Below are 24,518 nucleotides of genomic sequence, written 5' to 3'. Positions count from 1 at the left end.
ACTCGGTGCCGCGCGCGCTCCGGGCCTCCGGGCTCGTTCCTTCCGAGTCAGCCTAGAGAGGCCGGGACCTGAGAGCCGCGTACCCCGCCATGTTCTCCTTGGCGCTGCGGGCCGGGGCGGCCGGCCTCACCGCTCAGTGGGTAAGAGGCTCGGGGTGACCCCGGGGACTGTCGCCGCTGGTCGTCCGCTCGTCGTGCCTCCCTTAGCTTTGGTACCCGGAGACCCTAGGGCGCCGGACAGGTGTGCTGGCGGCGGCAGGGACACCGCGGCCTTCGTCCTCGGAGACGCCGGGATGCTCCGCAGCTGCTGTGGCGGCGGCGGGTTGCGGGCCGGGAGATTCACCCCCTAACATAGTCAAGGTCAGGAAGGCGGTTGCCATTTGTCCTGGCGCGGAACCTGGCCCGGCCCCGCTTGGGCCTGCTGCTTCCAGGATCCCCACAGCGAAGAAAGGGGCTTGTTGTCTATCAGGCTTGGCTGGCTGGCTGCGCTGCGACAGAATTAGAAGCACGCTGGAGAAAACGCTGACACACTTGGTGAAGGCTGGCTGAGTTGCTTCAGGCCTAGATAAAGGTGACCAGCGTTTACTGCAGTTGTTCATTCATTATAAGGACCGCTCCGCAGAAAATGGTAGCAAGTCACCATGAAAGGATGGTACCATGAATAGCTGCCCTGACTAAAGAGTCGCAATTTTGTGTGGTCATTTGTGTTTCGGGTACATCTCAGACAGTCAAAGGAATTGAATTGAGGCGGAAACACCCAAGTGAACCCAAAAAATGCAGATTCCAGGGCCTGCGAGAGAGCGCTCAGCATGCAAAGGCCGGTGCGGTGCTCAGGACCAGAGTTCAGTTCCCCGAACACTATATTGGAAGGCCAGGTCCACCCCGACAAATTGTCTTCTGACCTTGACGAGCATGACTTATGTCCTGAGAGTTCAGGGACACACAGTAAACAATGGCTCTTGTGATTAACTACAGGGCAAGTACAGGAAAGAAAGCAGCTTTGTCTGGTTGGTTTTTATTTTCCCAATAGTAAAACAAAAATTAAGTTAGTTCTCAACAAAAGACAGTATATATTAGCGTAGAATCCATCCAGGGTCTTAGACCCGCGTTTTGAAGGGTAGCATCACCTTTTGTAGTTAGATGACCTAGAGCATTTTAGTCTGTGTTTCTTCAGTTGTGAAGTGGGGATATACCCATTTGCTCTTGAGTTTGTCAGTAATCGTTTGAAGTCTTTCTGTGGGTTATGCAGTGCTAGGTCCAGGTAGCAATGTACATTGGAATATAGTACTTTTTTCTTACCCCCCCTTTTGAGACTAGGTCTCACCACGAAGCCCTTCCCGGCTGGCCGAGAGCCTGCTAAGTGTGCCATGCTAGCCTTGAACTTGTGTTGGGCCTCTGGCCTTGCCTCTTGAGTGCTGAGGGCTGCCATGCCCTGCTGGAGTGTAATATAATAGGTGATAGTTGGTGGCAATTTCCTGCTTAATAGCCTGGTTTTACTTTTTTTTTTTTTTTTTTTTTTTTTAAATGTTGGTGCAGTGTCTGTGTCATTACAAGTTAGAATTCCTGTTTTTGTGGGTTTACTTCATCTAAGTACATGAAGCAGTACATATGTACCTTACAGCAGTAGGGTACATATGATAAGGTTAGTCACACTGACTTCCCAGCAACCAGGAGTCAGAGAAAGGAGGGTCAGGTGTAGGTTATCTTCATTTGTGTGGTGAGTTTGCAGTCAGCCTGGGCTGTATACATTTCTGTCTATAAAGCATCCCCAACTCAAGTCCAAGGTGCCTGGAACAAGACAGGAGTCCATTAGGTTTCTAGCGGAGGGGTCAAGGCTCTGCTTTGAGTGCATGCCTGTACAGGGTTCGGGTAGACAAGGGCTGACAGGTCCCACGGCTTAGAGAGTGTCTTGTAAACAATTCACGTGAAAGATGATGAGAGACTCTACTCAGAAGGATGAAAAAACATCATAGGTAGCTTTTGTTTTTGAGGCACAAAGTAACAAAAGGGTTGTAGAAAGTGAAAAGCAGGATTTTGTTTTGTGGATGTGGCTTTTTTCTTTTGAGGCTGAGTTTCTTTTTTTTCTTTCTTTTTTTTTTTTTAGACAGGGTTTCTCTGTATGTAGCCTTGCTTGTCCTGGACCAAGCTGGCCTTGAACTCACAGAGAGCCGGCTGCCTCTGCTGGGAGCCATTACACCTGGCTGAGGCTGAGTTTCTTTCTCTTTCTTCCTTTCTTTTTTAAAGATTTATTTATTTATTATGTATACAGTGCTCTGTCTGCATGTATGCCTGCAGAAGAGGGCATCAGATCACATTATAGATGCTCACGAGCCACCATGTAGTTGCTGAGAATTGAACTCAGAACCTCTGGAAGAACAGTCAGGTTCTTAACCTCTGAGCCATCTCTCCAGCCCCAAGGCTGAGTTTCTTTTTGTAGCCTGGAATGAAGACCAGCCTGGCCTCAAACTCAGAGATTCTGCCTCTGAAGTACTGGGATTAAAGGTGGCGTAGACCGCCACACCTGGCCTGAAAAGCAGTTGAACAATTAAAAAAAAAAAAACTGTACAAAAAAAAATTTTTTTCAAGATAGGGTTTCTCTGTGTAGCCTTGGCTGTCCTGGACTCCTGGACTCGCTTTTGTAGACCAGGCTGGCCTTGAACTCATAGAGATCCACCTGCCTCTGCCTCCCCAAGTGCTGGGATTACAAGAGTGTGCCACCACACCCAGCTTTGTGACTTTTTTTCCTATAATTTCCATATATTTGGGGGGGATGAGGTGGGGACAGGGTCTCATGTAACCCAGACTGGCTTCAAGCTTTATATAGCTGGTGATGCTGGCTTTCAGCTCGTCTTCCTCTTGCCTTCACCTTGCAAATGCTGGGGTTACAGGTTTGTACTACCATAGACTGTCTTAATTACGTGCGTGTGAGTTTGTACAGGCACTGATCTCCCTGTCGATGGAGTTCTAGGTATTAGTGAGCCACCTGACATGAGTACTCGGGTCCTCTGAGAGAGAGGGAGGGAGGGAGGGGATGAGAGAGGTGGGGACACAGTAAGTGTCCCTAAGCATCCTGTCCTCTCTAGCCCTTGTTTGCTTTTTGTGACAGGATTTCACGGTACTGTTGGTATTCTTGCAGTTGCTATGCAACTCACTAGTTAGTCCTGGCTGACCTCTAACTTGCAGCATTCTGCCTCAGCCTCCCAAGTGCTTAATACATTTAAATCACTTTGTTAGCAAGTGTTTCTATACTGTCATTTTTTATTTCTTTAGCAAGTGTTTCTATACTGTCATTTTTTCTTTCTTTCTTTCTCTATTTTTTTTTTTTGGTTTTTCGAGACAGGGTTTCTCAGTGTAGCCCTACCATCCTGGACTCACTCTGTAGACCAGGCTGATCTCGAACTCACAGTGATTCGCCTGCCTCTGCCTCCCAAGTGCTGGGATTAAAGGTGTGCGCCACCGAGTCCAGCCTCATTTTTTCTTTTAGTCTTATTTGTGTGTATGTGGGCATGTGCCATGTTGGATGTAGAGCTCAGAGGAGCAGATTGTGAGTCAGTTCTCTGTTTTGACCTTGTGCGCCTCAGGGATCAAACTCAGGTCAGTAGGCTTGGTCTGTGCTGACTGAGTGATCTTGCTGGCCCCTCTGTACTGTCATAGTAATGCTAGACAGCCTTGCATTGGTGGATGTTGTATAACTTACATCTCTTTCAGAAACAGTGAGATATCAGAATGAACTTAATAAAAATCAAAATAGGAGTAAGGTCTTATTAAGAAAGTTCTTTTCCTGAGAGCAAGGTTGACCACATACATTTTTCTTTAGTTTTAAATTGTGTGTGTGTGTGTGTGTGTGTGTGTGTGTGTGTGTGTGTTGCAAGTGAGGGCAGGTGCCTTCTGAGGGGAGAGTGTGTGTGGTGTGTGCAAGTGAGGGTAGGTGCTTTCTGAGGTGTGTGTGTGTGTGTGTGTGGTGTGTAGGTGAGGGCAAGTGCCTTCTGAGGTGAGAGAGGGTTTGGGGCTCTTGAGCTGTAGCTGTAGGCTGTTGTGAGTTGCCTGATGTGGGTGCTGAGAACAGAGTTTCCCCATTCTGGAAGAGAGCCAGATGTTGTAACTACTGAGCCATTTGTCCAGTTTTCCCATTACATTTTCCAAAGAAACTACCTCCTTATGCTACAGTTCTGCTTTGCTAACTGTGTGGCAACTCTTGTCTTTCACCTTAGCACCTTTTCGCACCCTTAAAAGGTGCCTGTTCCTGGGGTAGAACACTTGTCACCATTTGGGAGGCCCTTGGTTTGAGCTCCTGCAGTGCAAATAAACATCGGCACAGAAGTTAGCAGTAGGTGTGAGTGTGAGACGGACAGACTCAGAATAGACTTCTGTGTTTTGGTAACAGCCGGTGGCTCCTGTAATGCAACTCAGCAGGGCTTCCAGTCTCTGCGCCCCCTCCCCCTGCTTTGACAGTGGGCTTGGTGCTGCCACTCCACATGCCGCCCCCTGGGGAATAATTTAAATTGTGTCCTGGACATTGTGAATTTGAAGCTACGTAGGTACTATATTCTAACTTTTTTTTTTTTGGTTTTTTGAGACAGGGTTTCTCTGTGTAGCCTTGGTCATCCTGGACTCACTTTGTAGACCAGGCTGGCTTCGAACTCACAGCGATCCGCCTGCCTCTGCCTCCTGAGTGCTGGGATTAAAGGCGTGCGCCACCACGCCCGGCTCTAACTTCTTTAATAATGTCCATCCCCTGGTCATGAGTGGTAGACCAAACACTGGTTCTGTTCTTAGCCAGGCTGCTCAGAGTCATTATATGACTTCCTTTCCTGGGATTTCCAACTTGTCCATGCCTGAGGTTATACAGTTCCAATGGAAAGACAAGCCATTTAAGACTGCTTTCTGCCCCCGCCCACCTTCTGCCTCTCTCCCTCTTTCTTTCTTTCCTTCTTTCTTCCTTGTTTTATTTCTCTGTGTAGCCCTGGCTGTCCTAGACTCGATTTGTAGCCCAGGCTGGCCTTAAACTCAAGAGATCTGCCTGCCTTTGCCTCCCCAAGTGCTGGGATAACAGGTGTGCATCACTATGCCCAGCTCGCTCGCCCTTCCTTCCTTCCTTTTTTCCTTCCTTCCTTTTTTCCTTCCTTCCTTTTTTCCTTCCTTCCTTCCTTCCTTCCTTCCTTCCTTCCTTCCTTCCTTCCTTCTTAGTTTTAGCTGCCTAGCTTAGGGCAGACTAGGGCTGCCTTTATGGTTTTTAGTTTTAGTTTTTTTTGTTTTTTGAGACGGGGTCTCTCTGTGTTAGCCTTGGCTATCCTGCACTTGCTTTGTAGACCAGGCTGGCCTTGAACTCAGCGATCCAGTCCGCCTGCCTCAGCCTTCCAAGTGCTGGGATTAAAGGTGTGTGCCACCACGCCTGGCCTGCCTTCATGCTAAAAGGAAAAAAACAAAAGCAAAAACCCACAATTCATGTCTGTTTGGTTTTGGTTGGTATCTTCACCAAGTTTTGTCGTCGTAAATTCATAGTTAATAATTGGTGGCTTGGCTTGATGATAGCTTCCTAGCCATGCTGGGAGTATTGCCATCTTCAGTGGCAGCGCCTCCCAGTTGTTCAGTGTTAGGAAATAAAATGATTTTCCTGTTTTATTTCTTGTTTGTTTGTTCTTGTTTCTTTGTTTGTAGAACAAGGTCTCACTATGCTGCCTAGGCTGGCTTTAAACTTTGGCAGTCCTTTTAGCATACATACCTCTCAAGTGTTTACATTAGAGTTTTTTTGGTCTCTTTGAGACAGGGTCTCTCTGTGCAGTCCTGGTTGGCCTGTTAGAGATGCTCAAATACATGCCTCTAATCCAAGTGATCTCTGTGAGTTTGAGGCCAGCCTGGTCTACATAGCAGGTTCTAGGACTGCGAGGACTGCTTAATGACCTTGTCTTCAAAAAGAAAAAAGAAACAAAACAAAACAAAAAACCCAAGTGTGTGTGTCTGAAAATTCTAAACCCCAAAACATTTTACAGGTTTTTTTTTCTCTCAATTTATGATGGGTTTACATACACTCCTACTTTGTTTTTGTTTGTTTGGTTTGGTTTGGTTTTTTTGAAACAAGGTTTCTCTGTGTAGCCTTGGCTGTTCTGGACTCACTTTGTAGACCAGGCTGGCCTGGAACTCACAGTGATCCACCTGCCTCTGAAATAGTATAGCTTGGCAACATAGTGTCCTATAGAATAGAGTGGGTCACCCTTGTGTTTCAGGGTTATTTGTTTTCGTGTGCTGGCGGTCTCGGTCTCTCTCTCTCTCTCTCTCTCTCTCTCTCTCTCTCTCTCTCTCTCTCTCTCTCTCTGTGTGTGTGTGTAAATCTTTTCTGAAGTTGCTGGGAAAATGGTTATATATGATGAATAACTTATTGATAAATGCTGTAAGTATGGAGGATGTGCCAGTTACTCTTGTAGTGACTGTAGAGGATTAGGAGGAGGAAGCTGGCGCTGCCTTAGGGACGAGCGGGAGGCATCCAGTGCAGCAGTGCTGTAAGTGTTAGTAGTTGTGTGAACAAGGAGGGAAGAGCATGGCAGGATGGAGAGGAAATAAGGGAGAGAGGAGGCTGAAGGGTCAGAAGGCCTTTTGTATTACATAACAGTATTTGGATTTTATTTGGTAAGTAGTGAACAGTTAAGACAGATACATGGCATGTTCAGATAGATTCCAGTGCTGCCACCTCCACTCCTCTGCCCGTTAGAACTTCAATGAGAATCTCTAGAAGATGTGGAAAAGCATAAGCCAGTCAGGGAAGCGTGTTATTGGTAGTAAGCTGTGGTGGAGGGAGAACTGAGAGGGAAGCAGGGCTGGGGAAGGCAGTAGCAGGAATTTACACATTTTTCCAGTACAAGACTTAGTGACTAGTAAGTGAGAGGGAATGCCTACTGAAATAATTTCTCCAACCATGGCTTTAGGGTGTTGTCTATAAAGACTACTGCTAGCCTCATGTGATGGTCTCTACCTGTACTTTTGGCACTTGGAAGGCTGACGTAAAGTTTAGGCCAGCCTGGGCTATATCTGGTGAGACTAAAACAACAAAAGTAAGCCGGTCAGTGGGGGCACATGCCTTTAGTCCCAGCGTGGGAGACAGAGGCAGGTGTACAAGAGAGGCACCCTACAGAATCCAACAGAAAATTGGAGAGCTGGGGCTCGTCAGAGTGGAGTGCTTGTGTAAGAGTGGTGGCTTGGTTTGCTGTGCCTTGAATGGAAGGGCTGTTAGTGGCCTCAGCGTGGTGGATAAGCTCGCAGATGGAAATACATTATTAGCATGAATAATTATGGGAATACCAGTGTCACTCCCATCCCCTTCCACCTCCTTTAAGTAAAAGGGGAATTTACATATTAATTCCAGCAGAGAGGAAGTAGATGTATTTTTTGTTTGTTTATTTTTGTTTTTTAAGACAGGGTTTCTCTGTGTAGCCATGGCTGTCCTGGACTCACTTTATAGACCAGGCTGGCATCGAACTTACAGAGATCTGCCTGCCTCTGCTGGGGTTAAAGGCGTGAGCCACCATGCCCACTGAAGTAGATGTTTTTCAACTATCTGAAAATATAATTGTATCAGAAACACTCACTGTAATTACAATGTAAAAACTGGTTACTTCCAAATGCAAGAAGCTTACAATGACTCTTTGTTAAAATTGTCATAAACAAAAGACAATTTATCTGCCATGCTTTAAAATGTACTTTAAATCTGTCTTTCAGTTATAGTTTTATCTTGTCTTCTAAGTAGTAACAATGCTTTAACTAAAATATTAGGAAGTTCTTTCTGAGTAATGCCATTCATTATCTTAAAATAGCCCAATAAAAAGATACCATTTAATAAACAAACAGGAGCTCCTGTCTTTAATCTTAGCACTTGGGCAGCAGAGTCAGGCAGATTTCTGTGAGTTCTAGGCCAGCCTGGATAGTTCTATGATAGTCAGGGCTACACAAAAAACCCTGTCTTGAAAAAACAAATGCCCCCCCCCCCAAACCTCCCCTGGTGGTGCTTGTCTTTAATTCCAGCACTTGGGAGGCAGAGGCAGAAGAGGCAGGTGGATTTCTGTGAGTTTGAGGCCAGCCTGGTCTACAGAGCGAGTCCAGGACAGCCAAGGCTACACAGAGAAACCCTGTCTTTAAAAAAAAAAAAAAAAAAAGTTTGCATATTAGGAAGTGGCAAAGTAATGTAAATTCTTACCTGGGAAAAAAACAAAACCAAAAGCCGGGCGTGGTGGCGCACGCCTTTAATCCCAGCACTCGGGAGGCAGAGGCAGGCGGATCGCTGTGAGTTCGAGGTCAGCCTGGTCTACAAAGCGAGTCCAGGACAGCCAAGGCTACATAAAGAAACCCTGTCTCTAAAAACCAAAAAAAACCCAGAAAGTCCTGAGTTTGTACCACTTAGCTTTTCCTCCCACCCTTCTAAATCATTGTGTCCTCGGTAATTTGCAATTAAAACATTATTTTTTGGATGAGGAAATGTGTCTAAATTCATGTGAATTTCCAGAGTTACTGGTCAGCAAGAATGTGCCTCAAAAATAGATTTTTCTAGAGTTTGGTGAGATAGTCCAGTTGTTGGGGCTGCTTGCCACCAAGACTGCCATCTTGAATGCTGTCCTTGGAGCCAACTTCTGTGAGTTGGCAGAGAAAAAAATAAATAGATAAATGACTGCTAAAAAGATTCTCCAATTTGTAGCAGCAGAGATCTAACGAACACTTTTTTTTTTAAGTCAAAACTGTTTATTGGGATGGTCCCACTCACCGTAAACAGCCAGGAGCTTTCAGAGCTGCTTCCTCCTATACACAGCGCTTTTCTGCCAGCCTTGCTTTTCCACCTCAGGCTGACAGGACACTGGAGCAGCCAATACACAAGACGACCATGTGTGCATGGCTAAAGACCGTGGCGACTTTACAGCACCCTGGGCATCTCACATAGAGTAGGAAGTGGGCTCTGCACCAGGTGCTTCTTGTTGCGTTTCCTCTTCTGGAAAGGGATGAAGGAGAGCTTCTGCAAGAGGTGTGTTGTACTAGGAAAAGCTAACGAACAGCTTTTAGAAATTACTTCTGTATTTATTTTAAAGATTTATTTTATGTGTATGAGTGTTTTGCCTACGTGTGTATGTGCACTGAATGTGTGCCTTGTGCCCCAGAAGCCAGAAGAGAGTACAGGTTGCCCTGGAAGTGGAGTTACAGACAATTACAAGCTGCCACGTGGGTGCTGGGAATCAAACTTGAGTCTTCTGCAAAACAAAGTGCTCTTCACCACTGAGCCATCTCTCCAACTCCTCTGTATTTATTTTAAATAAAATATGTGCATGAAACATTGTGAGTAAATAAAAAAGGGATCAAAAACTGGCCAAAAAAAAACTTGATGAATTTCATTTGTGAATGTTTTACTTTAAATCAATCTTTTTCAATTTGTATGTCAGTGTTAAGTAGGAATATGGAAAATAGAGAAAAATTTATGAGCCCTTAAAATAAAAATGATGGTGACAATTATTTATGGTATTCAGTTTGTTTGTTTGTTTTTTGAGACAGGGTTTCTCTGTGTAGCCCTGGCTGTCTTGGAACTCTTTGTAGACCAGGCTGGCCTCCAACTCAAAGCAGTCCGCCTGTCTTTGCCTCCCAAGTGCTAGGATTAAAGGCATGTGCCACTATGACTGGTGGCATTCAATTTCTTTATTAGTGTCTATATTTGTTATAATAGGGATGAAAGTCTGGTGGGTTTTTGCTTTTGTTTTTTGTTTGTATGTTGTTGTTGTTGTTGTTGTTTGGTTTTTCAAGGTAGGGTTTCTCTGTGTAGCCTTGGCTGTCCTGGACTCACTTGTAGACCAGGCTGGCCTCGAACTCATAGCTATCCACCTGCCTTGGGAGTGCTGGGATTAAAGGCCTGCACCACCATACCCTACCTGTTTTTGTTTTGTTTTTAAGTTTATTTTGTTGTAATTTATGTGTGGGTGTTTTGCCTGTGTGTATGTCTGTACACCACGCTGCCTGAGGTCATCAGAAGAGGGTCCCTAGGGCTGGAGGTGCAGACAGTTGTGAGCCAGCATGTGGGGCTGGGAATTGAAACTGGGTCCTCCAGCCCCATTTGTACCTTTAAAAAAGAATTCTTGATTATTTCTGGATGTAATTGTGGCATCGATATTTTTTTCCTGTGTCATTTTTATGAAAATAAACAGCCACTTGGTACTCTAATATGGAGACTTTGTTCATTTAAAACTTCCCTTTGCGTAGTGAGGTGCTCAGCAGGCAAAAACTTGCTACAAAAGCCTCAGGAGGCAGAGGCAAGCAGGTCTGTGTGAGTTTGAGGCCAGCCTCGCCTACACAGCAAGTTCCAAGACAGCCAGGGCTCTGTTAAACATACTATATCTAGAAAAAACCAAAAAAGAAAAAAAAGGTATAAATTCTTCAAGGTTTTCCGTAAGCCATACCGGCTTGCGTCCCTGAGAGGCTTGTGTGAGTGTTTGCGTAACGCATCAGCAAGCCCGCTTCTCCCGTGCTCTCAACAGAGTGGAGTGCTACCCTAAAAAAAACAAGCCCAAACCGAAAACCTTTCCTAATTTAAGCTGGTGTTAAATTGCATGCTTTTAATTGCTAGTAAGTTTTTAAGTGTTCATGATCTTTATTAATTTTCCTCATTGACTTTACACACTTAAGATCTTTTCTGGGTGTTATCCTTTTATCGCTAGTAGTGTATAGGGCTTAGCAGTTGGCAGATGACGACAGAGGGATGTAAAGGAAAGAACAGAGGAGTAGGCGCCGAGCCCAGAGGACAGTGACCTTCAGGGAGTGACTAACGTGTAAGGGAATGAGGATGGAAGGCTCCGAGGCTGAAGCCATTACATGCTTTCTCTAAAGTTACCTGCTATTTGTTTGCTTTTTGTTTTTCAAGACAAGGTTTCTCTGTGTAGCCTTGGCTGTCCTAGACTCACTTTATAGACCAGGCTGGCCTCAAATTCACAGAGATCCACCTACCGTGCCTCTGGGTGTGCGCCACTACTCCCTGGCTAAAATTAACTATTTCTACATTATTACAGAGCAAGTATTTTCTCTCAGTGTTTACTTAAGTAATTCTCTGTTATTCCAAATTGTTTTTATATTTTATTGTCTCTTCAGCTAAAGTGACTGTAGTTTTTAGGTTTTTTGTTTTGTTTTTTTTCCTAGACAGGGTTTCTCTGTGTCCTCACCTCACTTTGGTTGTCCTGACATCACTTTGTATACTAGGCTGCCCTTGAACTCACAGAGATCCGCCAGCCTCTGCCTCCCAAGTGCTAGGTGTGCGCCGCCACCGCCCGGCCTGCAGTGCTCTTTTCCAAAGCATCATTAACATCACAGCCCTGACTATGTTGCACTGTTTTTAAAATTGTATATTTAAAAGAAAAAAAGTATATAGAAATGCTGTTTATCCACTACCTGCCTAACAGTGGGTGGTGATGGTGGTGAGGACACAGATAAGGCAAAGCCGCTCTGGGGACCTCTGGTTGTGCACTATACTCTTAGCTACATAAAACTGATAGTTTTCACACTGTATGTTTCCTAACTGAAGCAGGGTGTGCTATGGAAATGTATTTCTACAACGTCGATCTTTGGTAAAGTTAAGGGTGTTGTTGCGTCATCCCATTTGCACTTGGCCTCTCTGGTAGCCAGTTGTATGCTGGGTCTAACTCAGTGTCCTGGTATGTGTGGTTCACAGAGTGCAGAAGTGGTAGGATTTAGACAGTGGTTTAATTGTGTAGGGCTGAAGTCATGAGATGAGAAGAGGGACAAGAGAGCAAAATTTGTCAGATTTTGCACCTTGTAAGTCTGCATAGCACTAGAAGCAATAAGGTGTGTGGCTGCAGTTACTGAACTAATTAGTGAAGAATTGGGAAGGCGGGCAATCTAGTAACACCTCCTATAATCAGTCCAGTACCAGGGTGGCTGAGGCAGAATGAAAAGCTTAAAGGCCAGCTTGCACTACATAGAGAGACCCTATCAAACCTTTTTAGAAGAGTATACTGTGACAGTTTGTGCATAGCTAGGGCCAGGTGTGGCAGAACAAACCTTCAATTTTGGGAGGCAGAGGCAGGTTATTTTATAAGGGCAGCCTGGTCTACAGGACAGTCCATGATAGCAGGACTGCACAGGGAGACTCTGTCTCAAGCAAACAAAACCTCACCATATTAAAAAGCTGACGCTTCATCAACTTAGACAACAGAAAAGACAGCGGGTCAATTCTGAGTTGCATGTGACCTAGTATGTGTAGAAGAGTGCGTGGCACGCACCTGTGCTTAGCTCTGGCTTAGGTTTGGCAGCTCTTCCACTGCTCCCACAGGTGAGGTGGCAGTGTGCCTGCTTGCATGTTTCCTGACACTTCTGAAAAGAAGGGCAGAAGGTGAAGACTCTTCCTAAGATGGTGCCTGAGATAGCTCCATTCCCTTGATTTAAGTTACAACTCTTAAAATATTTCTTCATGAAAATTTTCATAAAATGTATGACTAAGTTTTCTTAACATTTTAAACTTTAGGGACGACATGTAAGGACTCTGCATAAGACAGCAGTGCAACATGGTGCTGGAGGAGCCTTATTTGTGGTAAGCAGTTAGAATTTCTCATAACGGAGAGACTTGGGAATTTGAGAACAGAGGTTGAGAGGACTTGCTTACTGTCCTTGCAAAGGACTCAGGCTTGCTTCCCAGCCACTCACATGGCTCCTCACAGCTGCCTCCAACTCCAGTCCCTAAGGGTCCAACATCATCTTCTGACCTGTGGCTCTTGCATGTACACAGTGCACATATATGTTCTCAATCACGCTCATACATAAAGTTAAAATAAATATTTAAAGTTTTTGAATTCTTTGTAGTGCTGGAGGCTTGGACCCAAACCCTGCATTTAGATTTTAGATTTTTTTTTTTTTTTTTTTTTTTTTTTTGGAGACAGGGTTTCCCTGTGTAGCCTTGGCTGTCCTGGACTTGCATTGTAGACCAGGCTGACCTTGAACTCACAGGGATCCACCTGCCTCTGCCTCCTGAGTGCTGGGATTAAAGGCGTGCACCACCACACCCGGCTTAGAATTTTTATATAAAAATTTTATTGGTATATATGTCTACATGTGGTACAGGTACTCCTAGAGGCCAGAAGGGACCATTGGATACCTTGGACCTGGAGTTATGGGGAGTTTTAAGTTTCCCAATGTGGAATGCTGGGAACTGTAGTCTGATTCTCTGCATTAGCAGCAGCCTTTTTTTGTTTTGTCTTTTCAAGATGGTTTCTCAGTATAACAGAGCCTTGGCTGTCCTGGAACTTGCTCTGTAGACCAGGCTGGCCTCAAAGTCAGAGATCTGCCTGCAGTGGCTGGGATTACAGGTGTGCACCACCATGCGCAGCAACTGCAAGCAATTTTTTTTTCTTTTTTGTTTTTCACAACAGGGTTTCTCTTGTAGTCCTGGCTCTCCTTGGTTTGTAGGCCAGACTGGCCTCAAACTCACAGTGATCAGCCTGCCTCTGCCTCCCGAGAGTGCTGGGATTACAGGTGTGCACCACCATGCCTGGCTATCTTTTTTTGGTTGTTTTTGGTGTGTGTGTGTGTGTGTGTGTAAAACCCTGACTGTCCTGTAGACAGCCTGAATGGATTAAGGCACATGCCACCATGTCCAGTTACTGCTTAATCTTTAAGGGCAGGCTTTGATACTATTCTGAATTTTTTAGTTCTGCTAACTTTACTTTGGTAAACAGTCAACAGATATGTATTTTTAGTCATTCTTGCTACAAAGATAGACCGATAAAATTAGAAATTAAATGAGCAGCAACAGTATTATGTAACATACAGTAGTATTTACATTTCAGGGGAGATGTTGATAATTTTGGAAAAAAACTCTTTTGTTTTGGTGTAGCACAGAGATACTCCTGAGAATAACCCAGATACTCCATTCGATTTCACACCAGAAAACTATAAGGTATGTCTAATAACAATATAATTAGTTTATCAAGTATGCAGTGCTTTCATATGTGCAAAACAGGCACTTTTCCTTTTACAGAGGATAGAGGCAATAGTGAAAAACTACCCTGAAGGGCATAAATCAGCAGCTGTTCTTCCAGTCCTCGATCTAGCACAGAGACAGAATGGATGGCTGCCCATCTCCGCTATGAACAAGGTACTGAATTCACTTTGCCTCGGGAAAGAGAAGAGATGGTATGTGACAACTTCATTTTAGTTACGCGTACACATATGATAGGGATGGATGGATAATAGATTTCCTCCTTAGTGTGTCAGTTCCCTTAATACAGCTTCCATTCCTGTGGGAAGTAGGCATCAGTGTGAAAGACATCTTTTTCTCTCCCCACACCCTTTTAGAAATGGGAAATGGTCATAATAAAAGATCTCAAGTGTACATAATTTAGTATCAAGTTGTTTTAAAAATTAATGCACTCAAATTATAGGGGCAAAAAAATCCCTTAACAAATGTAATCTCTTAATATTTTTATATCTTTGGTTCTAGTCTTTGGATGAAAGTCAGTATTTAATATGTTGTATGTATGACACTTGGTTACTGCAGAGCTGCCGTTAAGACTCATGCTGTCTTCTGAAACAGGGTCTGCCTGCCACACTCAGCCCAGTCTGCTCTTGGGCTTCTGCCAGGCCTCCCGCCTCAGCTCCCAAGCACTAAGATTGCAAATGTGAGGATTGTTTTCAAATAGTTTCAGCAGTGATCTGAAGTCCAGATTTGTTTATATCCTGTTAGTATAGTAATTGCACTCATGCGACAGCATAACATACCACTCACAGAGCGCCGTGTAAGGAACAGCGCGCCGTCATAGGTCTGCTGCTGTAGTTTGCTCACCTCACCCTTTTCTAAACCTCATCTGGTTATACTGTTAAGGTGGACGATCACAAAAAGAAACAAGACAAAGACATCGCCTTTATTGGGAGAATAGGCATAGACTTTAATAATCACAGATGCAGATGTCAGGTAGTGTTGCTTGTTCTGTGTGCATGCCTCGCTAATACTGACATATTCTGCAAAGCTTTATTTAACTAAGTACCTTCCTTAGTAAACACATGGGTTAGTTTTCTTCTAAACCTTGCTGTGACTCGGTGTGTAGCATTGCCTACCAACTCCAAAGCCATGGGTTCAATTTTAGGACTAAGAAAGAAAGAGAAAACAAAAAATACTATGCTATATAATGCTTGTGAAAAATGCTTTATTTGAAATTAACCTTAGTTTTAAAAATTGAACTTCTGAGCCTGGAGAGATGGCATAGAGGTTAAGAGCACTAACTGCTCCCCCAGAGGTCCTGAGTTCAATTCCCAGCAACCACATGGTGGCTCACAACCATCTATAATGTGACCTAATGCCCTGTTCTGGTGTGCAGGCAGAGCACTGTATACATAATAAATAAATAAATCTTTTTAAAAAATTTGAACTTCTGTGTATGACGTGTGTGTGGACACGTGCATGCCACAGTATGTGTGAAGGTCAGAGGGCCATCTTGTGGAGTGTGGAGTTGGTTCTGTGAGTTCAGTCTTTTTTTTTTTTTTTAAAGTTTTATTTATTTAAAGCCGGGCGTGGTGGCGCACGCCTTTAATCCCAGCACTCGGGAGGCAGAGGCAGGCGGATCGCTGTGAGTTCGAGGCCAGCCTGGTCTACAAAGTGAGTCCAGGATGGCCAAGGCTACACAGAGAAACCCTGTCTCGAAAAATCAAAAAAAAAAAAGAAAAAAGATTTATTTATTTAACATATGAGTGTTCTATCTGCATGTATACCTGTAGGCCAGAAGAGAGCATCAAATCACATTATAAGTGGTTGTGAGCCACCATGTGGTTGCTGGGAATTGAACTCAGGACCTTTGGAAGAGCAGCCAGTGCTCTTAACCTCTGAGCCGCCTCTCCAGCCCTTGGTTCAGTCCTTATGTGAGTCCCAGGGATCAAACTTAGGTCATCAGGCTTCTGTGGTAAGCAAGCTCTTTTACTTGCCAAGCCATCTTTCCGGGCCATACATTTGTATTTTTAATAAAGAAAAATCTCTTGTCTTGTTGAATAGTAAGCCTACAGAGAAAACTAAAACAAGTAGCAGTGTAAGAGCATTTAGAACATATTGTGCTATTTAGAGTAGGGGACATTACGCTTCATGTAACAAACATTGTGATCATCTTCTTTAATGTTTTAGGTGGCAGAAGTTTTACAAGTACCTCCTATGAGAGTATATGAAGTAGCAACTTTTTATACGATGTATAATCGAAAGCCAGTTGGAAAGTACCATATTCAGGTCTGCACTACTACACCTTGCATGCTTCGAGATTCTGACAGTATATTAAAGACCCTTCAGAGAAAGCTCGGTATGCAATACTTCATTTCTTTTGTTAACAATACCAAGATTAGCCTGGAGTGCAGTGAGGCACAGCCTTAATCCCCCAGCACTTGGGAGCCAGGGTGGTGGCTCTGCAAAGCAGCTTCCAGGACAGCCAGAACTACACCGAGAAACCCTGTGTTGAAACCTCTCCCCACACCCCATCCCGACAACAAACAAACAAACAAAAACACCATGATTGTCTAATAGGTTATGGTGGTACACACCTATAATCTCAGCACTTGGGATGTTGAGTTCTAGGTTAGCCTAGGCTATAGAGTGATTTTTAAGCCAGCCTCGACTACACATTAAGAACCTGTCTCAATAGCTTCATCTCTGTACACTTTCAGCCTTCCAAATAAAATTATCTCTCTAGATCTGACATTTTCTACCTAAAAATTTCAACATCAATTTATTCTATTTGGTTTGTAGTTTCTCAGTACTTAAAAAGTATTATTTGCTTATTTTTCTTTTTTCTTTTTGTTGTTTGAGACAGGGTTTCTTGGTGTATCCCTGGTCATTTTTAACTCACTTTGTAGACCAGGCTGTCTCAAACTCACAGAGATCTGCCTGCCTCTGCCTCCCGAGTGCTGGGATTAAAGTTGTGTCTCATCACCACTGGGCACTTTTATTTCTTTATAGTTTGTGTTTATCTAATTCTCAGCCTCAAATCTGAGCCTTTAATCTATGTTAGTCATTAAGTACGTTTGTAAAGCTTCTAGGAAAATTATCTCATATGTTAGCACATGTCACATAAAAATGACTGTGTGGGCTAGAGAGATGGCTCAGGCTAAAGGCAAGTACTTCTTTTCCAGAGTACTGGAGTTTAGTTCCTACCCAATATCTGTGTTATCTGTGTACAGCCACCTGTAACTCTAGTTCCAGGTGGATCAGGTATTTCTTGGTGCTCCTGCCCTTACACGCACAGATCTCTCACATACTTTTTAAAATGTCTATATACTTTTTTAGAGAAACCATGGGATAAGTAATAGCATAGTAGGAATATTTCACAATAAGGGAAATTTTAAATAAATGTAATTATAGCATATTTACAAAATATATGATTACTTTCCATACAAAACTGCCATTGCTGTTTTTATTGTGTTCTTGAGACAAGGTTTCTCTATACAGCCCTGCCTGTCCTAGTCCTTACTCTGCAGATCAGATTGGCCTTGAACTCAGAGATTCGCCAGCCTCAGCCTCCTGAGTGCTGGGATTAAAGGCTTGTGCCAGCACGGCCTGCCTATATTTTTACCTATATGAAGTTAAAGCATCTTTTAATTTTCCTTCTTCTACTGAGGAAACACAGTCTTCATACAAGAGGCAAGTATATTTAACACTGACTTGCATTCTCAGTTAATTCTTTAGCTTATTTTGAGATAGGGTCTTACTGAGTTGACCAAGCTGACTTGCTTGCAGTCCTCGGACCTCAGTCTCTCAAGTAGCTGGTCTTTGACATTGATTGTGGCTTTAAAAAAAAAATGTTTGGGCAATATTGAAGTATATAAGGCAGGAAGCTCAATCCGAACCCCTAAATACACCTCTAAGGTATAGACTGGTACTGCTTGGTATCTTAGCTACATCCTTTATTATTTTGCCTGTAAATATAATTATATCTGTACTTTGATGATGTGCTGTAAGTTTGGACACTTTTTTACATAGCACACATTGTTCTCATTGTTCAGCTGTTACAGACAGAACACTCCAGTACTTTCATGCATACACACCTTTGCGTGTCCTTATGTTGTGTATTAAGGTTGCTTGTAAGAAATTGCTGAGTCACATTTGCTGTGTTTTGCCAGCGCCTTCCCTTCAGTGTGAGAGAACTCATTTTCCTTATCTCCTTAGTAATCTTTGATCTTCAGTTTTCTGAATCTTTCCCAATCTACCGCGCTATTAGCAGTCCAATTAGTTACTTGTTTGTTTTCTTCCAGACAGGGTTTCTCTGTAGACCACGCTGGCCTTGAACTCACAGGGATCCACCTGTCTCTACCTCCAGAGTGCTAGGATTAAAGGTGTATGCCAAGCTTGTTTTGTTTTTGAGACAGGGTTTCTCTCTGTAGCCTGGCTGTCCTGGAAATCACTCTCTATACAAGGCTGGCATCAAACTCACAGAAATCTGCTTGCCTCTGCCTCCTTAAGTGCTAGGATTAAAGGCATGCGCCACCACTGGCTTGAGGACAATTTTATTAGTTTAAAAGAAAAACCCCCAGCACTCAGGAGGCAGAGGCAGGCGGATCGCTGTGAGTTCGAGGCCAGCCTGGTCGACAAAGTGAGTCCAGGATGGCCAAGGCTACACAGAGAAACCCTGTCTCGAAAAACCAAAAAAAAAAAAAGAAAAAGAAAAAGAAAAACCCCAAAGCAGGTGAGCGGTACTGTCTACAGCTGCCTGTAGGAATGAGATAGAGAAGAGGTAGAGAGCCATGCTGTCTGAGGTAGGCTTGGAGGTCAGCTGTGTGGCAGACAAGCAGCTGGTTGTGGGGAAGTAGTTCAGTCTTATCGATAACAAAGTGAATGAAAGCTTTAAATTGGTTGCCAGATTTTTTACTGATTTTAAAGGAGTCTACTTAAGAGATAGCTTGAAGCTAGGCCAATTGGCTTTTGCCTATAATCCCTGAACTCTGGCACCTAAGCCAGGCAGGTTGTAATAAGTTAGAGGCCAGGCCTGAGCTTCAGTGTGAGGCCCTTTCTCAAAATCAAAGACAAAAACCCCTAAACTAGACACTAAGAAGAAAAAAAAAAAAAGATGGAAGAGTATTTTGTTTATTTGTTTCTTGTTTTTTTCGAGACAGGGTTTCTCTGTGTAGCCTTGGCTGTCCTGGACTCACTTTGTAGACCAGGCTGGCCTCGAACTCACAGCGATCCACCTGCCTCTGCCTCCTGAGTTCTGGGATTAAAGGCACCACCATGCCCGGTCTGTTATGTTGATTTATATATAGTCCAGGTTTGCCTTGAACTTGAGACCTGCCTCTGCTTCCCAAATACTGAGATTACATGTGTGCACCTTTATGATTAGCTCTTTTTGTTTTCTTTCTTTTTCTTTTTCTTTTGTTGGTTGGTTGGTTGGTTTTTTGAGACAGGGTCTCTCTGTGTAGCCCTGGCTGTCCTGGACTAGCTTTGTAGACCAGGCCGGTGGCCTCGAACTCACAGTGATCCGCCTGCCTCTGCCCACTGAGTGCTGGGATTAAAGGCGTGCGCCACCACGCCCAGCTTAGCTCTTTTCATTTTCATAGAGGATTAATGCACATCTATATTTTTATGTACCTCTAAACATATTTTGATATTGTTGTTTTTCTTAAATAGTATTGCTTTTAAGTTATTTATATTTTTTATAATGATCATTTATATCTTTAGGAATAAAGGTTGGAGAGACCACACCTGACAAGCTTTTCACTCTGATAGAAGTGGAATGTTTAGGGGCCTGTGTAAATGCACCAATGGTTCAAATAAATGACAACTACTATGTGAGTACCCAACTTCATATAAGCTAAGGTTCTGTATTTCTTATTTAAAACATTTTATTTCATGTCCACAAATGTTCTTGAGTTACTCATTTAGAAGAAACTATTAGTATAAATATCTAGAAGATATTAAAAGAATTATCTTTAAACATCTTGCATTTTTTATAGGATATAAATTTGAGTTTTAAATTTTGACAAATTTAGAAGAAACAAAGATGAAATAGCAATACTTTAGGGCATCTACTTGGATAATATTGTCTATCTTTATCATTATTTGCAGAAGAAATTGTACATATAAGCACCTAAAATCTTTTCTCTCTAGATTCTATCATAAATTTAATGTGTATTCTTTCTACAGATGTTTTAAAGCTTTTTCTGTATAGTCTATATCTGTAGTAATATCATTGCTTGCCTTAAATTTTTTTATATAGATGAAATGTGTGATATACTATTACTGCCTTATCTGTATCACACAAGTTTTTTTTCCTTGAGGCAGGGTCTCTCTGTGTAGCCTTGGCTGTCCTGGACTTGCTTTGTAGACCAGGCTGGCCTTGAACTGTGGTCCTCCTGCCTCTGCCTCCCCGAGTGCTGGGGTTACAGGTGTGCACTGCACGCCCAGCTATGTTTTTAAGTGTGTTTGTTTACCTTTGTCTTTACCTTTGTCTTTTTTTTTTTTAAAAAAGGTTTTTCCGAGTCAAGGTTTCTCTGTGTAACAGCCCTGGGTGTCCTAGACTTGCTTTGTAGACCAGGCTGGCCTTAAACTCAGAGATCTACCTACCTCTGCCTCCCAGGTTCTGGGATTAAAGGTGTGTGCCACCATGCTCTGCCCTCAGTTTATATCTTTCTTTCTTTTTTTTGGTTTTTTGTTTTTTGAGAGAGGGTTTCTCTGTATAGCCTCCTCCTGAGTGCTGGGATTAAAGGCGTGGGCCCAGCTCAGTTTATATTTCTTAAAAATTAGTTTATGGCGATTCTTTGAGGTCTTTGTTGAAGATATCATTTTCAAAAATGGGCTTATTTCTCTCTAGCTCCTAGAGGTACTAATGACACCCCCAAACACTGATCTCTTTATACCTTTTGTTTCGCCCATTCTGTAGTGACAAAGGCTCCAGGCTAGAAATTTTCTTTGCAGGACAGTTTACCTTCTAGTTTATGTTTATATAGAGGTATAGTTTATTTTGGGTCTAAGACCTGTGGTTTAGATTTTAAAGACTTTTTTGTGCAAGTCTGGGGTCTTGTCCCTTGGGTTTCTGGGTATCGAAAACTTGAATGATTACTTTCATGTTTCTTCTAGGATTAGCATTTGCTTTCTTGTTCTTTGCTACTTTTCTATTTCGTGTGTTCTTATTGTGTTAGTCACTGTTCTTATTGATGTGAAGAGACGCCATGACTGGGCAACTCTAAAGCATTTAATTGGGGCCCTGTTAAGGTTTCAGAGGTTTTGTCCATATCACTAGGACAAGCAGCAGGTAACAAGCAGGGAAGGAGAGGCAGTTGAAAGCAGTGAGAGACACTGGGCTTGCGCTAGCTTTTGAAACCTTCAAGCTCATTGCCAGTGACACACTTCCTTCAGCAAGGCCACATCTAATTCTTATAAGTGGTACTACTCCCTGGTTACTAAGCATTCAAATAGATGGGCCTATGGGGGCCACTCTTACTCAAACCATCCCACAAACAAGTTCAAATTGAGTTCTCAATAAGGGAACTTGAGAGAGTAACTCCTCTGAGATGACTAGGTTAAGTAGTGGCAAGGCCAGAAGTCAAATGAGTGTTAGCTCTTGATGTATGCTGGAGTTACTCACTTGTAGGGATCTCGGTGGGTCATAGATGAGTTAACTTTAAGGACTTAGGTTTTGTTTTCTTTACAGCAGTTCATTGATGGCTTCAATTTCTCTTTAGGAGGATCTGACACCAAAGGATATTGAAGAGATTATTGATGAACTCAGAGCTGGGAAAGTTCCAAAACCTGGGCCAAGGTATACTTTTATTTCTATATATAAACTCTGGTGGCATCATCTATACAGAAGCTTGATTTTAAGACTTTTACACTCACATTCGTAGGAGCTGACTGGAAGTTTGCATATCTAAAACTGTCATCTGGAACAAGATTTTTTTTCTTAAAAATTTTAAGATAATTTACACAGAGAAATCCTGTCTCAACCGCCCCCCCCTAAAAAAAATGTAAGATAAGGCTTGGGAGATGGTTCCTCCCATGTAAGCCTATGGGTGGGTGCTTAGATTCCCAGAACATATGTAAAAGCTGAGTGGGCTGGTAGATTGGCTGCAGTCCCAGCATTGGGAAGAACAGACAGGGAGTCCCCTGAGCAAGGCAGCCACCAGAGTAGCTGAAACAGCAAGCTCACAGCTCAGGGGAGGCAGTGCCTTCAGACATAAGGTAGACAGCAATAGAAGCAGACACTACCATGTATCCCACACAGACACAGGTGCAACATGCTTACATACACTTCATACACAGATGTGGACCTCTCAGCTATCAACACTTCTACCGAAAGAGAATCTTGTACAAATAGAAGTCTGTTACTTAGAATCATGTTGCTAGAAGACTGATCTGAAATTAGCCTCCTTCTTAATTCCACCTAAGGATCCAATACAGGATTTTTAAAAATTATTGTATTCTCAGCTGGGCATGGTGGTGCACACCTATAATCCCAGCAACTCAGGAAGCAGAGGCAGGTGGATCTCTGTGAATTCAAGGCCAGCCTGAACTACAAAGTGAGTCCAGGATAGCCAAGGCTACACAGAGAAATCTGTCTCAAAAATAAATAAATAAATAATTTTCATGTTTAGGGCTGAAGAGATGGCTCAGTGGTTAAGGGAACTGGCTGCTCTTCCAAAGGTCCTGAGTTCAATTTGCAGCAACCACATGGTGGCTCACAACAGTATAGAATGAGAACTGGTGTCCTCTTCTGGGCTGCAGGTGTACATGCAGGTGGAATACTCTATACATAATAGAAATCTTTTTAAAAATTATTTTTCATGTTTCATGTATATGTGGAGGTCAGAGGACAATTTTGTGGAGTTGGTTCTCTCCTTATACCTGTGTAAGAGTTCCAGGTTTTGAGCTTGGGCTACCAGCCTTTTGCAGCCATCACTTTTTCCTACTGAGCCATGTCTTTATTATTGTTGGCTTTGTTTTTCCCCTAATACAAACTCATTTAATTACCTCTTCCAAATAATAATTATTGTTTGAAATGACTATCTTGTGTTCTTCCTATTTTTTGTCTTATTCAATATAACAGATCTTTAGTTTTGTTTGTGTACCGTAGTTTGGTCTCTTTGTGAGATTTCTAGTTGGATTGTGAATTCACTGTGATGCTTCAAACTAACTGTAGTGCAGTCATATGTCACACAGTAACATTTAACCAGCAGTAGCCTAAACACAGTGATAGCCCCGTAAGATTGCATTAAAGCTGAAAAGGGGCCTTTCACTATTATTTGGAGACAGAGTCTTACTGTATAGCCTGGAACTCACTATACAGACCAGGTTAGCAACTCACAGAGCTCTACCTCCTGCTACCTGTGGAGTACAGGGAGTAAAGGTGTGTACCACCATACCTGGCCAATTTTTGTTTTTTTAAGTAAAAATTTACAGATGTTAATCACTAATAATCTTACTTGCTTTTCTTTTCAGGAGTGGCCGCTTCTGTTGTGAGCCAGCTGGAGGCCTTACTTCTCTGACTGAACCACCTAAAGGACCTGGCTTTGGTGTGCAAGCAGGGCTTTAACTTACTGTCGATTGTAAAATGTCACTCACTGGAGAAATAAACTATGAACTTATCTACATAAGCTTTATACTGTTTGTTCTCACCTGTACATCTTGGAAGTAATCCAGCAACTTACAGCTGTTAAATATTATGTCCAAACAACAGAACCATATCTTGGTCTACCTGTGAAGACTCTGTTATTATGACATAAGCAAGCTAAGAGTCACTCGCATGTCACCCATTCACAGTGCCACGCCATTTTTATTACTAGTAGGTTATTGTAAGTAAAAGTTCTGCAAAACTTCAAATACATTTTTCCTTTCCATCTCTAGGCACAGCCACATTGTTAAATTTTTATAAGGTGTTCGGCCACTAAACCTGGCCTTTAGCTGTGTAGTTTGGTTTTTTGGGGGGCAGGGTGTGACTACCTTCGGCTATATTCTTAAACATACACAAGAAATAACTGGTGGGGCTGGTTATTAATGTGTTTTAAAGAAGGACAACATGTGTTTGTATGAATAAAACTATTACATTCAACTCAAGAAAGGAGGCAATAGCACAGTGCTTCTGAGAGTTCAGGAGGAGCTTTAATTCATGGCGGGTTTACCAGTCAGTGGCCTTCAGGTGCCTCATTATAGTAGTGGGCACGCTGGAGGCAGAGGCAGGGGATCTCTTTGAGTTTGAAGTCAGCCTGGTCTATGTAGCAAAGTCCACACCAGACAGAGCTACTTAATGAGACTCTAAAAACAAAACCAAAAAAACAGATGAATTTTATCTTATGTGCACGAGTGTTTTGCCTGTTTGCCTGGTACTCAGTAAACCAGGAGAGGGCACTGGATATCCAGGAACGGAAGTTAGGTATGGTCTGAGTAGTCATGTAGGTGCTGGGAACGACTGGCCCCAGGAACTCCCACAAGAACAGCTAGTGCTCTTAACCCCTAAGCTATCTCCCCAGCTCTGCCTATAAAAACAGACTGGTGTACTTATGATTTAGAGTTTAAGGCATGTCTTTTAAAAGCTAAGT

The 24,518-nt window shown here is 43.0% G+C and overlaps 1 protein-coding gene across 2 annotated transcripts; it reads left to right on the top strand.

The window, feature by feature from the left end:
* Ndufv2 (NADH:ubiquinone oxidoreductase core subunit V2) lies at nucleotides 1–23,582 on the top strand. 2 transcript variants are annotated; one of them, XM_051154453.1, is made up of 8 exons: nucleotides 1–140; nucleotides 12,493–12,558; nucleotides 13,858–13,920; nucleotides 14,002–14,118; nucleotides 16,132–16,300; nucleotides 19,666–19,775; nucleotides 21,669–21,745; nucleotides 23,422–23,582. In XM_051154453.1, the coding sequence occupies exons 1-8, from the start codon at nucleotides 90–92 to the stop codon at nucleotides 23,513–23,515; spliced, it is 747 nt and encodes a 248-aa protein (XP_051010410.1). In that variant the 5' UTR covers nucleotides 1–89; the 3' UTR covers nucleotides 23,516–23,582. The 2 variants fall into 2 exon arrangements, with proteins under 2 accessions (XP_051010410.1, XP_051010411.1); XM_051154454.1 differs by lacking the exon at nucleotides 12,493–12,558 and having other exon boundaries at nucleotides 121–140.
* The last annotated feature ends 936 nt before the right edge of the window (nucleotides 23,583–24,518 follow it).

This window comes from Acomys russatus, chromosome 12 (assembly GCF_903995435.1).
Source record: "Acomys russatus chromosome 12, mAcoRus1.1, whole genome shotgun sequence".
In the NCBI taxonomy this organism is placed as follows: Eukaryota; Metazoa; Chordata; class Mammalia; order Rodentia; family Muridae; genus Acomys; species Acomys russatus.
Note: the sequence above shows the minus strand (reverse complement) of the source record. Positions and strands in the feature narration are given on the sequence as shown.

What these genes read in the sequence shown, in the direction of transcription:
- Ndufv2 (XM_051154453.1), top strand. Translation starts at nt 90, where the DNA reads ATGTTCTCCTTGGCGCTGCGGGCCGGGGCGGCCGGCCTCACCGCTCAG. An exon ending in CCGGCCTCACCGCTCAGTGG is followed by an intron (nt 141 to 12,492) that starts GTAAGAGGCTCG and finishes TTTAAACTTTAG; the next exon opens with GGACGACATGTAAGGACTCT. An exon ending in AAATAAATGACAACTACTAT is followed by an intron (nt 19,776 to 21,668) that starts GTGAGTACCCAA and finishes ATTTCTCTTTAG; the next exon opens with GAGGATCTGACACCAAAGGA.